Raw genomic sequence first — 12996 nt, 5'->3', positions numbered from 1 at the left:
TGATGCTCCCTCCACCATACTTCACAGTTGGGATGAGGTTTTGATGTTGGTGTGCTGTGCCTTTTTTTCTCCACATATAGCGTTGTCTGTTCCTTCCAAACATCTCAACTTTGGTTTCATCTGTCCACAGAATATTTTGCCAGTAGTGCTGTGGAACATCCAGGAGCTCTTTTGCAAACTTCAAACGTGCAGCAATGTTTTTTCTGGACAGCAGTGGCTTCCTCCATTTTATGACCAACTTATGCAGAAATCCAGGTAATTCCAAAGGGTTCACATACTTTTTCTTGCAACTGTTGCTACTTGGAATAATCTTCACAACCAAAAATAATGAAACCCTGTTTTTTCAGAATACTTCCAGACAAACAGCTGAAGGGAAGCAAGCATTATCTAATTTCATAATGCTTTGATGCAAAATAGTAAAAGGGGACCTTCGATTAGGACTCTTTGGATGAGTTCTTTTCTGAGTCTGTCCTTGGGTGTTTTCTCTCCGGTTCCTATCTTGGTCGAAACATATAAACTGTTTTGGTTGGAATGTGCCTTCTACCAGAAGTAAAAGATGGAGGAAGCGAAGATCTTTTACTGCTTGTAAAAGTACTAATACTGTAAATGTCCCCTCTGTGGGATTAATAAAGGTATTCTGATTCTGAATAATACCAACATTTAGAAATACACAGTTACAATTAAAAGTTACACACAAATAACAATATATTTTACTGGACAAAAAGTTAAACTAATCAAAAAAAAGCTCTCTTTTTTGCATTTCCTATGATAGTACTGTTTTAGAATTATAGCTTTAATGTGTTCATTACTATAATGTGCAGCTGGTAGGGGGAGCTTTTTTTGTAATAATTATATTGCTGTGTCCTGTGTAGTTGTACATTTCACCAAGGGACAAGGGATCAATAAATGCATTTTGAGAAGTTATGCTAAGAGAAAATGGTTAGAATAAACTTGACATTTCAAGATGAAATGTTACATTTTAATAATATAAACTCATACTCCATAATATTACTTTGGTGAGTTGCAACTGTGCAAAAATATTAAACAGTCATTACTAATAATTCATCCCTATTGTCGGACACACCCCAATGAAGTTGAGCAAGTCTTTCTAATTAATCAACATTCTGCTGTCACCCTGTGTGTTGTTTGTTTATCGCAACAATGTGGTATTGCTCCAGATTAATTACATAACACCATAATCTGATTACCCAAATGTGAAATAAAGCTCTTTGTCAGCTATAAACAAAGCATTACACAGAACAAAATGAGCAGTGAACATTTTTCTAGTGTTGTCGTCAAGATGAGTGACACATGTTTATAGCTTTACTGCTATAATTAATAAAAGCAAAATAAGGAAAAGCCTTTTTTTCATATGATTTCAACATAATTCTGCCATTTACTCAAAATGACATATTTTTAAAACCAAAAAAGGAGTAATTGGGAAGGTAAGCACTTGAGGTACCTGTCTTCTCCCAATATTTCCTAGTATGTCTTACATTTTTACTGATGTAAAAAGCACAGGAAATCCCATCATTCCTCCTGGTTAGGTGCTTTCAGTATCTCTTACTCCTCTCATCATTATCCAGCACGTTTCTCTGCATTTCCCATCGCTGTGTTGTCATGGTGACAGTGGTTGAATCTCATTTACAAGTGTTTCATGTTGCCCTCTCACTAGGGATGCCCTGCACTGCAGAGCTGTTTCCACTCCCTTCCTGTGAGGAGAGCTGATATTTGATGTTCCCTCCTCAACCGCCCTTCCTCGAATGGAGTTACATTTGAAACATATACATATAAGGTATTGTACATTTTAAATGCACTACATCCTGAACAACATTGCAACATTTCTAAACCCCAGGAGGTTACAGAATCTTATAAGCATCATAATCCAGGTCAGAAAAGCCAATGCAGAACTGATTTAAATCTGCATTCTCTCCGATATGCAGCAGGGGGCGTCAGATTTGATAGAAGTCTATGAAAAAATCCTCTTCTTATTAGTGCAAATGCTGTTTACAGCATTCACACTAATAAGAATCTTTAATCTTATTATTATTTCAACTAATAGTTTGGCTCTCAATAACTTCAGCATACTTTAAGCTAGAAACCATTCAAATATCAAACTATTCAGCCTTTTCAGCACATGATGGGAAACTTTCAACTTTTTCAAAATATTTTATACTTTTTGAAATATTCAACTTTTTAAACTCTTTTTTTAACATGTAACTCAATGGGAGGAACCTTAAAATCCTCTTTTACCTACACCTTGCGCCAAATGCGTCTCCTTCCATATCCATTCCAACTTTAAAATGATCACAAGACCTTCAGCTATAAAACTTGTTCTTCAGATTTGTCATATCTTTTACACTTTTTGAGATATTTAACTTAGTTTGGAGCTTGGTAAAGAGGCCTTCTTCAGATTTTAACATGAGTGTGTATTGCACAGCTCGTTAAGGCTTATGCTGCGTTCACACCGGACGCAATGCGAATATTCACTTCGCTCTAATCATTCCTATCGCATTGCTCTAAAGGCCCTGACACACCAGGCCGAAATCGGCCGTTTTCGTTAGTCGGACGACGNGAAATACTAACATATAAACTACGCATTCTGGTACACTCTGAGAAGAAAATAAATAAATCTATTACTACCCGACATATTAATAATATTTTATGCCATTGTAACAATGGCATAAAATATTATTAATATGTCGGGTAGTAATAGATTTATTTATTTTCTTCTCAGAGTGTACCAGAATGCGTAGTTTATATGTTAGTATTTCTAAAAATCTCCTGGGGGAGAATCCCCCCAGACCCCCCCTTCTGGGGTTGGGTTTTCAGCATGTGCGCCTTTTTATGTTATACAGTTCAGCTTTGATTCCATCATCGCATTAAACCTTTTTTAAAAGCATACTTTAGTTCTGTGAAGGGATATATGCACTATACTTCACTTTAATTAATAATATATGCTGAAAAGCGTATATATTGTTGCACGATTTTTTGTTGAATAGATTTGAGTGGTTCAAAATTTCGGGTCGCGATTTATTGACAAAGGACAAAGTGTGTCCCGAGGCCTGACGACTTGAGAACCACTGATCTAGAGGACATGTGATTTTATTATTCATCTTTTGCATGGGACACGCAGTCAAACTATACCCATAAATTACAACTATATCCTATGCCTGTACATTTAACAATCACACATGCATTAGCATAGCATTTTAATACATTAGTTTGACCTCTTAACAATGTGTGTGTTGAAATAATTGACACATTTGTTTAGTTTTCTTTTTGTAGGTTGATTAAACATTTTATATCATCACGCAAAAATGCAAAGACATTTTAAGAAGACAATACAACAAATATCTTTGTTAAGACATAATAAAATATATTGTTAATATCAGCTCTAATTACGTGCATTTTAACATTTCCCCAAATGTTATAAATGTTTTGAGCTTTTTGCCAAACTAGTTATGGCTTAACTTTTGTACTTGTGATCAGACAGCAAAAATATGCCAGAAAACCTTGGTTTAAAACTCAGGTTATATAATGTAATTCTTCAATTTACAGCTGTTTAACAGTAAATGCTGTTAAAAGGGCTGGATTTATAATTGTAACACATTACTGAACATGTAGGACGAAGACCTTGTGTGGCACTTTACCATCATTTAATCTGAGTTTCAGGTATACAGCCTTATCCATAAATCATGAAGACCATGATATAAGTCACAGGAAGTTCACTTACAAAGTTGTCTAACTTTCTAGATAATTAAAGAAAACCTGCTCAGCCATGATGAAATACTCCACCGAGTGCAGAAAGTGCCACAGGGTCACAGTGTGAAACTGTTTTGTATTCATAAGGTTTTAAATGGTACTCCTTGGGTGAGCGTGTGCAACATGGGTTTCTGTGAGCGTGGTTAGTCTGGCCTGAGGCAATGGAATATTACCACGCTCGCACACACACACGCACACAAACACAACACATACTTTGATTATCATACAGGTGCTGCTCATATTCCTGGTGTGTGTATGTGTGTTGGTTGGAGATGGAGTGGGGGGGGTTACAAGTATTAGGATTACATTTTCCACTGATAAACAGACCTACAGGCCTATCAGAACCATGGCAGCCAGCAACTGAGCTCATTTGCCCTCGAGGGGGTTCTATGGGTGAGGTCATCCCTCCCTAGAGCTCGACCATTACCTGTACCCTACACACACACACACACACACACACACACACACACACACACACACACACACACACACACACACACACACACACACACACACACACACACACACACACACACACACACACACACACACACACACACACACACACACACACACAGAATTGTACAGTTTTTATGCGTCACATGTAGTTTCACAGTCCCAAATTGCATTATCAGTGTATTGTAATATAAAGGCTAAACAGTCTTGTCTATTCCTGAACTCCATGAACTCAAGTAATCAGCCTACAGCATGTCTTCATTACTGCATCCAATGGCAGATACACTAATGAACCTACATAATCAGTGCAAGTCTGTTCAAGTAATTGCAGACACGCTTACAGAAGTTCCATGACAGCTTTGTTTTTGAAGGCTTTGAGTCTTCATATCAACTGTTTATCAACAAAAAAATTGTAAATAAGTGTCTGAGTCTTTTGGCATACACTTTCGTTCCAAAATGTGGTTGGCCTAACGTCAATCTGTGTTTTTTCTAATGCTAAGTAAGGGCATGACTCAAGAAAGGGTAAGAGTAATTATTTATTTTAAATTATTTATAACTGATTAATGTGCATTCATACGTTTTTGCTTGATAACCTTCTCATCATTTAAGTCTTATTACATTCTGACTTAGTCAAATGTAAATGTTTGGTTTGGATTAAATAAAGGAAGAACTCAGTGAAGGTGAATACAATTGAAAATACAGGATGGGTAACAACTGAAACTAAGTTGGTCCCAGTTTTGTTTTCTGCACACATGCAGGCAGCAATTAACATCCTGCTGTTTTTTCTACTGAATGATCAGCAGTTTTGTTGTCGGTAGAGCAGCAACAAATGTAGCAGTGAAGTAGACTGCTAGGAAACAAATATGATGTACACGATGAACGATTTAAAGAGGACATTTTATGCTTATTTTCAGGTTTCATAATTGTATTTTGTGAGTTTACTGTGACATGTTTACCTGCTTTAATGTTCAAAGAGGTCTTTCATTTTCTCATACTGCCTGTGCTACAGCAGCTCTTTTCACCCTCTGTCTGAAACCAGAGCCCAGTCTGCTCCGATTGGTTAGCTGGCTGTCTCTGTTGTGATTGGTAAACTGCTTGAAGATGTGTTGGAAATATCCCATCGTCACGTCGTACAATTTGTAGTAGCATGAGCCAATAGAAGCTCGAGTGTTACTTAGTGATGTCATTATGTTACTAAGTAAACAGAGGAGTCCAATGAAGGCATTCGAGGCGGGGGGTTGGGAGAGAAACTGCCTCGATGGAACTTTGGGATTTTAGCCTTTGCAGACCATTTACATGCACCAAGACCTCTATAACACACTACAGGGAAGGAAACCCCCAAAAGGCAGGGCCTCTTTAAGCTGTTTTAAAATATCAGTGTTAGAATTGTTGTATAAGGAATGAAGAAGCTTGTTAGGCAGAAACTTCCCATGACACCTTTTTAGAAGAAGGCTAATAAAGCATATTTGGATATCACAGTACTGATCTTGTGGCCATAACCATTTTAACCCAACCCATGTACCTATATAGGCTGAGATAAAACTGTAATAACAACAGCTTTGCAGATGACTTTAATGTAAAGTTATATTTTTAAGTGTATGCAGTTGGGAGATCCGAAGTAATGAAACCCAATAAGAAGGAAACCGCTCCAACAAGGCCTGCAGTGGAGCTTACTCAAACTTTTTGGCTGGTGTCCAAACTTTCAATTTGACAGTTTCTTACGTGGGTGTGATGGGCACTGTGGGATACGAGGCTGATGGGGACAATGAGGAAGATGAATTGGCCGCTAGCAGAGGCCTTCCTCTCCGACCAACCTGGCTGCTTGTGGCTCTTTACCCACAGTCATCAATCTTTGTCAGACGACATCCAGGAAGTCATTACGCAAGCTGGGATGCCACGGGGGCCATCGGGGAATCAAGGTTGCCTTCATTCCTGTTGCCACTGTTTTTAACCATCCCCAATTCACTTGACACACTTTTGTGGCAGTCAGAAGTTATTTTCTGTGATTATTTAGGGAAGGGGCCCTTTTTAAAGGAAGCTAGCGAGCCCCTGTAGGGTTTGGGTTTAATGTGGGCACTGGGTAGCAGGTGGAAAGAGTCGCTGCCAGTTTCCCTTGCAGTGTGAGGAAATTGCATCTACTGCTGTGAAACTGTGGAGCTCTGGACAGCAGCCATGTTTGGGCTGGAGGCATGCTGTTTTAAGCTTTTAATACCGCACTGCTCTTGACTAGATAGAAGAGGGCCCCGAAGCCTTTTCGGCTTTTTGGACAGTTAGTGAGTGCTTCAAAGAAAGACACACACGTTGTGTCACTTTTCTTTTTTTCTTTTTTGTGTTGAAGACTGAAAAAGGATGCTTTTGTTTTGTTGTTTTGTTTGTCTAAAAATAATAAATTGGGGCATATTAAACTCACAGTTTTTCAGTGGAGCATTTAGAGAGGTCTTCTTTAATTTCTAACATTGCTTGTTTGTCCAGGGTAAGTTCTACCTGCTGATCGAGGAGCTGAGCCAGCTGTTTCGGGCCCTGGTCCCCATCCAGCTGTGGTACAAGTACATCATGGGAGAAGACCCGTCAAACAGCTACTTCCTGGGAGCCACACTCATCATCATCTACAGCCTCTGCAAGGTAATCAGTGCACAGCAGAGAAATGTTGAGCACGGCTAATGTTATTTTTCTACTTCATCTCTCAAAATCTGACGAGAGAGTGCAAATACAGACTACAAAAAATGTGCTTAATTCATCAGAATACATCTGACAACAGATGAAGAGACAAGTGAAGGACCTACAATATGATTATTCTACTTAAAGTGTAAGTGCCTACGGTGTATGTTACTCCTAACAACAGGAATGTTTTCGAAATAATAATTGACATAATGGTGATATTGTTACCCTAAGAGTCTTACTGGAGGCTGCTTTGGTTTCTTATTATTAGAAGTGGTGCAAGACGAGCGGGGTCACGCGGGTCAAAATGTAGTTCCAGGAGCATGAATGTTTTCAGGAATTCATGGCAATACTATTTATAAAAGATGTACTATTTATACTACAACGTCCAGGCCTGGGTTTTAAACACAATAAGTTGAAGGGTGTCATCAGTAAAGGGAAAAATAGTTACAGCAATTCCAGTTACTGTAAAACCTAAAAAGACTTATTGAGAAAAGGTTTTTTTTAGAGCCATGTGTCAGTTTCGAGTCATCACAGAGATTCTAGGAAAATGGAAGTAGTGAAACTTCTGTATGCTGAATGAAACTCAAATGATGCAATGCTGAACATATTTACACCCTGATATTGTCACTATCATGTGTTCTCAAGTGTGTGTGGGCTTGCGTGACGATTATAGACCACATTTATTTTAACGTGTCAATATATGAGTGTGATGATGTGATTCCATTGTTGAAATGCTCTGTGTGTCACACAAATCTGATGGTGTGAGATTCTTTGGAACAGGTGCTAACTTGTTGTTTATATAAAGCTAGTGGTGTGGCTATTTTATGCATACTTGATGATTTTGCCATATATACAAACTGTCTATAATAAAACAATTCAATTGCTATTTAACATAATTTGATTTGTTTTTTAGTTTTGCAATGCTAGAAATGAAAGAAAAAGGATGTTTTACCATTTCTTTAGTCCTTTCTGTATGCTCTTAGTTAGCAAATGATGAGGTTATTTAGAGTTTGATTTTGATTAGCAATTGTAAGGTTGTGTGTGGCTGTTAGATACCCAGACTTACATAATGAACATTTTTTATGGTATAAGCACGGCAATAGAATCATTACTTAAATATTTATAAAATGCTTTTTGTCAATACTCCTGTGATGACAGCGGATGTCATTTTTAATTATGGGCTTGTTTTGAAATGAATGGACAGTTTCCTGTGTCTGTGTGTGGGTTTACCTCTGTTTGTGTTATTACGTTTCCAAGATAAGGACGTAATAGTCTGAATTTGAGTGTGTGATGATGTGCATCCGGGGTTGATTCAGTGTTGTCATGCTATCGGTGAATCTGATGGGAAATGAAACTTAAGTGAGATTCTGTGGAACAGGTGCCGACTTCTTGCTGCTTATATTAAGCAGGTGGTGTGGCTAAAGGGAAGCTGTTGATCGAAGTGGTCCAACACTTTGGTCCAGACCAGGGGCGGACTGGCCATTGGGAATACCGGGAGTTTTCCCGGTGGGCCGGTGCTGTGCGTGGGCTGGAGGGCCAAAACAAAAACAAATTAAATGCCTAAATACTACCGGCCCACATTTGTAAGTGTTCCGGCCACTCCCTGGAGGGGCCCACACACTACAGGGCTGGGCTGGGCCGTTTGATAGGCTACCTATGTTCTACTTCTATCCATCAGATAGTTTCACTTTCACACATCAGGCCCGTAGCAGCTGTCACTGCGCAGTGAACGATCAGGAGTGAGTGACTGAGAGACCTAGTTGGCAGTTGCTTACAGATGGATAAACAAGCTCCAAAGCGTAAAGGCGTTTTTGTATAGTTTGTGTATACAGTATACAGTATTGTAGCGAGCCCTGGGTTCAGAGGGAGGGGCTTGCATAGGGGAGGGGGGGGGGTTGCAGGGAAACAGGGTTCAGGGGGAGTGGCTGTACCCGTAGGATAGAAAAGGGGGAAGTGACGTCTGACTCAGAGGTCGCGCGGCGGTGGAGAAGAACGTGTTGCCCACATTCTGTTACTGAGTTTAGGCTTGTTAGCTAGCAGGTTTATTGTTTTGGGTGCAGTCACTTTTGCCTCCACTTGCTGTTCAAATAAATGTTGGAAGAAAAAGTAAATCTGTTTACAGTTCTGTTCATATGGGTGTTGAGAGATGTATCCATAGATTTAGTCCCTAATTTTGCTCTCAAAGTGCACCAGATTGATGCATTTAACTTCAACATTAAAAAAAAAATCTTCCCGGGGGGCATGTCCTCGGTCCCCCCTAGAGGAGGTGAGGTCCACCACCTGCCCACACCCCCTGTTAAATTGTCTCACCCACATTGAGGATGCTTCCTAAGCCCATGGTTTATTCCATGTGTCAAGTCAGGCAAATTGGGTCCAAATGTTATTGCATCAATGATCTGTTAACATTATAATCCCTAAATATATGCTGTAACTATTTTGCTCTAGGCAACTCAAGGGCTCAGGTAATGTGATTACTATATGAATATTGGTCCAAATAACATTTAAATGCATAGTGTTTTTTGTTGAGTAACATACTTTCGTCGCTGGCCGGCCGATACATGCCGCGCATTAAGTGGGCCTGTCTGTCAATTAATCCCCGGGCCACTTTTTCCCTCCAATCCGCCCCTGGTCCAGACTGGCTGGATTGAGATACAATTATTAAAATGACATTTATGGTCCAAGAGGTTGAGCCATATACATACTTTGATGATATGATTTTTCATAAAGCACCACCATGAGGCTGATCGTGGTGATTTTGTGTAAAATGTTTTAAATTCTACTGCACTTCATACCCCACCAAATGAACTTCGGTAATCCCTTAACATTTTATGCAGCCCCATCATCAAAATACTACAATTTCATATATGAAATACAAAGAAATAGGACCACTTGTGAAGAGTTGCTTTATTGTTTTGCAGTCCTTCGACATCTGTGGACGTGTGTCCGCCATACGCAAGGCCTTCGTCATGCTCTGCAGCTCCCAGGTCAGATTTAGATTAATTTTACACCCTTCACATCAATAAACACACAAACCCATATACTCAACGCTGTGTTTTTGCATATAGAATTCAGAATATATCTGGAAGAGTTTAAAACCTTTTTTAATTGTCACTCTTTTTTGTGTCTGATCCAGAATTATGGCGTGAGGGCGGGCAGTCAGCAGTGCAGCGAGGCGGGGGATGTCTGTGCGATTTGCCAGGCAGATTTCAGAGACCCCATAGCCCTTCTCTGTCAGGTAAGACCTCAGTATCTTAGTTAAAGGCTGTTGAGCCTCTGAAAACAGCCAGCACTACTGATGAGTCACTGTCACTGCTGATAGGTCAGAAGTGAATCCAGTCCGACTACTTTCAGCTGTTACTCTTCAAGTATAAATTGGAAAGAAAACAACAATTGCATGCTAGTGCTACTATAATTTGATCATAACTGTGATCTTGGAAGGGAGGTCAAAGGTCAGTATCAGCTACTAGTTAGTGCTCTTGCTAAAAAATAAGCTCCTAAATTGTATGTGTCATTCATAATTCACAATAATATCTAAAAAACAACAGTCAAAGATGTAAAGAGGATTTGAACAAGAGATTTTAGAGATAAATGTTGTTTCTTCTTCTCTGGAACCCCCCCCCCAGCACGTGTTCTGTGAGGAGTGCCTCTGCTTGTGGTTTGATCGGGAGAGAACATGTCCGCTGTGTCGCTCCACCGTCATTGAGACCCTGCGCTGCTGGAAGGACGGCACGACCTCGGCTCACTTCCAGATCTACTGAGCTCTGACACGCAAACAGAGATATGATGGTGCTGAGATGCAAGTTAGACAATGCCGGGTCATCTTTTATCTTAGTGCGGTAACTCTTCAAGTCAGGGCAGGCCTAACTGCAGTAACACACCATATAGGGAAGATTAGTTTTGAAGCCATTTTAAAAGACCCAAACAGATGTTGAACACAATAATTTCAGTGAAGGCAGATTGAGCATCTAATTAAGCCACATGCACAAACAAAATCCTCAACATCACTTAAAAGAAACGCAAAGCTAGGACAATTGTTAGTGTCGCCATTGGACCATTGTTAAATCACAATGGACACAGGCTTTGCAACTTTTGTTTACTGTGATCATCAAAGGTCACTAAAAACACGATTGTAACAAGAATATTAATTAGATTTAGTGTGGTGATAATGTAAATGGTCACAGTATTCATGCTGTATTTGTTGTAAATGTACCACTTTTTTATACTTTATGATTTTGTCATACATACTGTCTTTACTACTCTTTTTTTTAATTATACAATAACTATTTAACGTAATTTGATTTGGTTTATACATTGATGCAAATTAGTCGCTTTTCGGCGCCTCCTGCTTTTTTAAAGCAGATTTGGGTGACTTCTGTAATTCGTGGAGAATTAAAAAAGAAAGGTTCCCCACCCCTGCCGTAAATAATAATAAAAACCCTTTATTTATAACTTAACATCTCTGTCTCCTATTGATCTGAGTATATTATAAAGAATAGCCAGTTAATTGAAGCATTATAGCACAGGCCTTTGTCAGATGGTATACGCTGTTTTTTTTCTGCTTCGAATAGTTCTCTCTTTTTTCACCATACCTGTGTTTGCATCACTGTTTATAGCTTGCAATTAATGGAAAACATTTNGCGGGCATGGTCGAGGGCGGTATCTTGATTTATGGGTTTGGACCAGGACGAGTATGTCCGCAAAGCTTAATAAGACCAATTACGCACAAAGTCCAAACAGTGATTAGATCACGTGCACTATGTCAAACGCCGTACATCTTAACTAGTCCATTTAACCGGCCACAGTAAGTATATTTGTGGTCTAGATTGGAGATATCAATAGTACGTGTCCATTGTTTCCAGTGTCACTGATCGGGAAAAAGGACCGGAGTCAACTCTTTGTGGCCTTGAACAAAGACATTTTCTTTGGATTACGATGGAGTCAAAAAAAATGCGCAGATAACTGTATCGCTCCAATTCTTCTCTCTGTGTCAGGTAGTTCGGTCTATGGTTCCCATACAACGCATTCTGTCGATGATCCGGTGTGAAAAAAAACAGCGGAACCCCCGCATCAACTGGTGTATAGATGTTTGTCCGAAGACCAACAGAAAATGGCGAAACACTTTTTCTGCGTACATAGGAACCCAAAATAGGGTTGTAAATTCTTCCCTCGAAGAGATCAAGTCTCTCCGATCAGACTTTGTCACAATGGCTTTTGTTTCGGGACATTATAATTCTTGTCTGTCGGGAGGAATTACCTCCCGTGACGTGTTAATGTAGCCTGCCATCACGGTAGCGTATGTTTACATTTCATCGGAAGTAGGTGTAATAGCTGGAATTTCGGACAACTAATATATACCCTCCTTATTCTCACCTGGATTTTGTCTTTGGGAAACACCATCCGTGGCGTAATCTTTCCACAAAGTTGGGTGAGGGTCTTCTGTCGGGTAGTTTTGTACTTGTGTAACCCTGCGAAAGTACTCCTCGCCATCAAGTGTTTTGGTGGTGGTTGACGTACCGACCTATCGACCGGTTATCGACTCATTCCGGAGGGGAACGAAATTTCTACGTTTACTAGTTGCCACAGTTGTGTGCGAAACCTTTTCCTCAGTTATTGTCCGACGTCGGTTGTAGGCACGACATAAATTAGGATTTTATGATTCATTACAGTAAGTGCGTGAAAGTAACGTCGTCACTACCACCGATACAAAGCAAAGACTTCGGACGGACTACAAATCTGTCCTATAGTACAAAATGCGTAATTTTTGAGAAATGAACGAGGTCGAGGTGATCACGCACAGGTCGTGAAATCCTGCGGCGTCTTGACTGTTAAATCTCTAAACCCGGATATCAATACATTTTATCAACCCGGAGGCGCGAGGGAAAGTCATTCTCCCGTTCTGATTCCGTCTGAAGGTATTGAAGAACCTTAACATAAACACCGACTCCCTCTCCAATTTTTCTCTTCATTCTTCCCACCTCGTTATTTTATACGGTACGATAGAAATTTTCTTTCCAAGATGGCAACAGGGCCCGGTCGGCCTAAGGATTCCTAGGATTTGAACCTATGTAGCGAACGTACTTGTTGTGGTTGTCATTTTCCGTCATTTTGACTTTC

At 39.8% G+C, this 12996-nt stretch overlaps 1 protein-coding gene across 1 annotated transcript in view; it reads left to right on the top strand.

Moving 5' to 3' along the window:
- Positions 1 to 11325, top strand: part of rnft2 (ring finger protein, transmembrane 2) — a 21511-nt gene extending 10186 nt beyond the window's left edge. Inside the window, exons 7-10 of the mRNA XM_010776232.1 lie at positions 6694 to 6843; positions 9801 to 9866; positions 10016 to 10117; positions 10506 to 11325. Coding sequence (XP_010774534.1) covers positions 6694 to 6843; positions 9801 to 9866; positions 10016 to 10117; positions 10506 to 10640 — 453 coding nt within the window. The 3' untranslated portion in view covers positions 10641 to 11325. The remainder of the gene's footprint in view (positions 1 to 6693; positions 6844 to 9800; positions 9867 to 10015; positions 10118 to 10505) is intronic.
- The last annotated feature ends 1671 nt before the right edge of the window (positions 11326 to 12996 follow it).

The sequence above is a fragment of the Notothenia coriiceps genome, unplaced genomic scaffold (genome assembly GCF_000735185.1).
Source record: "Notothenia coriiceps isolate Sejong01 unplaced genomic scaffold, NC01 NC01_scaffold00016822, whole genome shotgun sequence".
NCBI lineage: Eukaryota > Metazoa > Chordata > Actinopteri > Perciformes > Nototheniidae > Notothenia > Notothenia coriiceps.
Note: the sequence above shows the minus strand (reverse complement) of the source record. Positions and strands in the feature narration are given on the sequence as shown.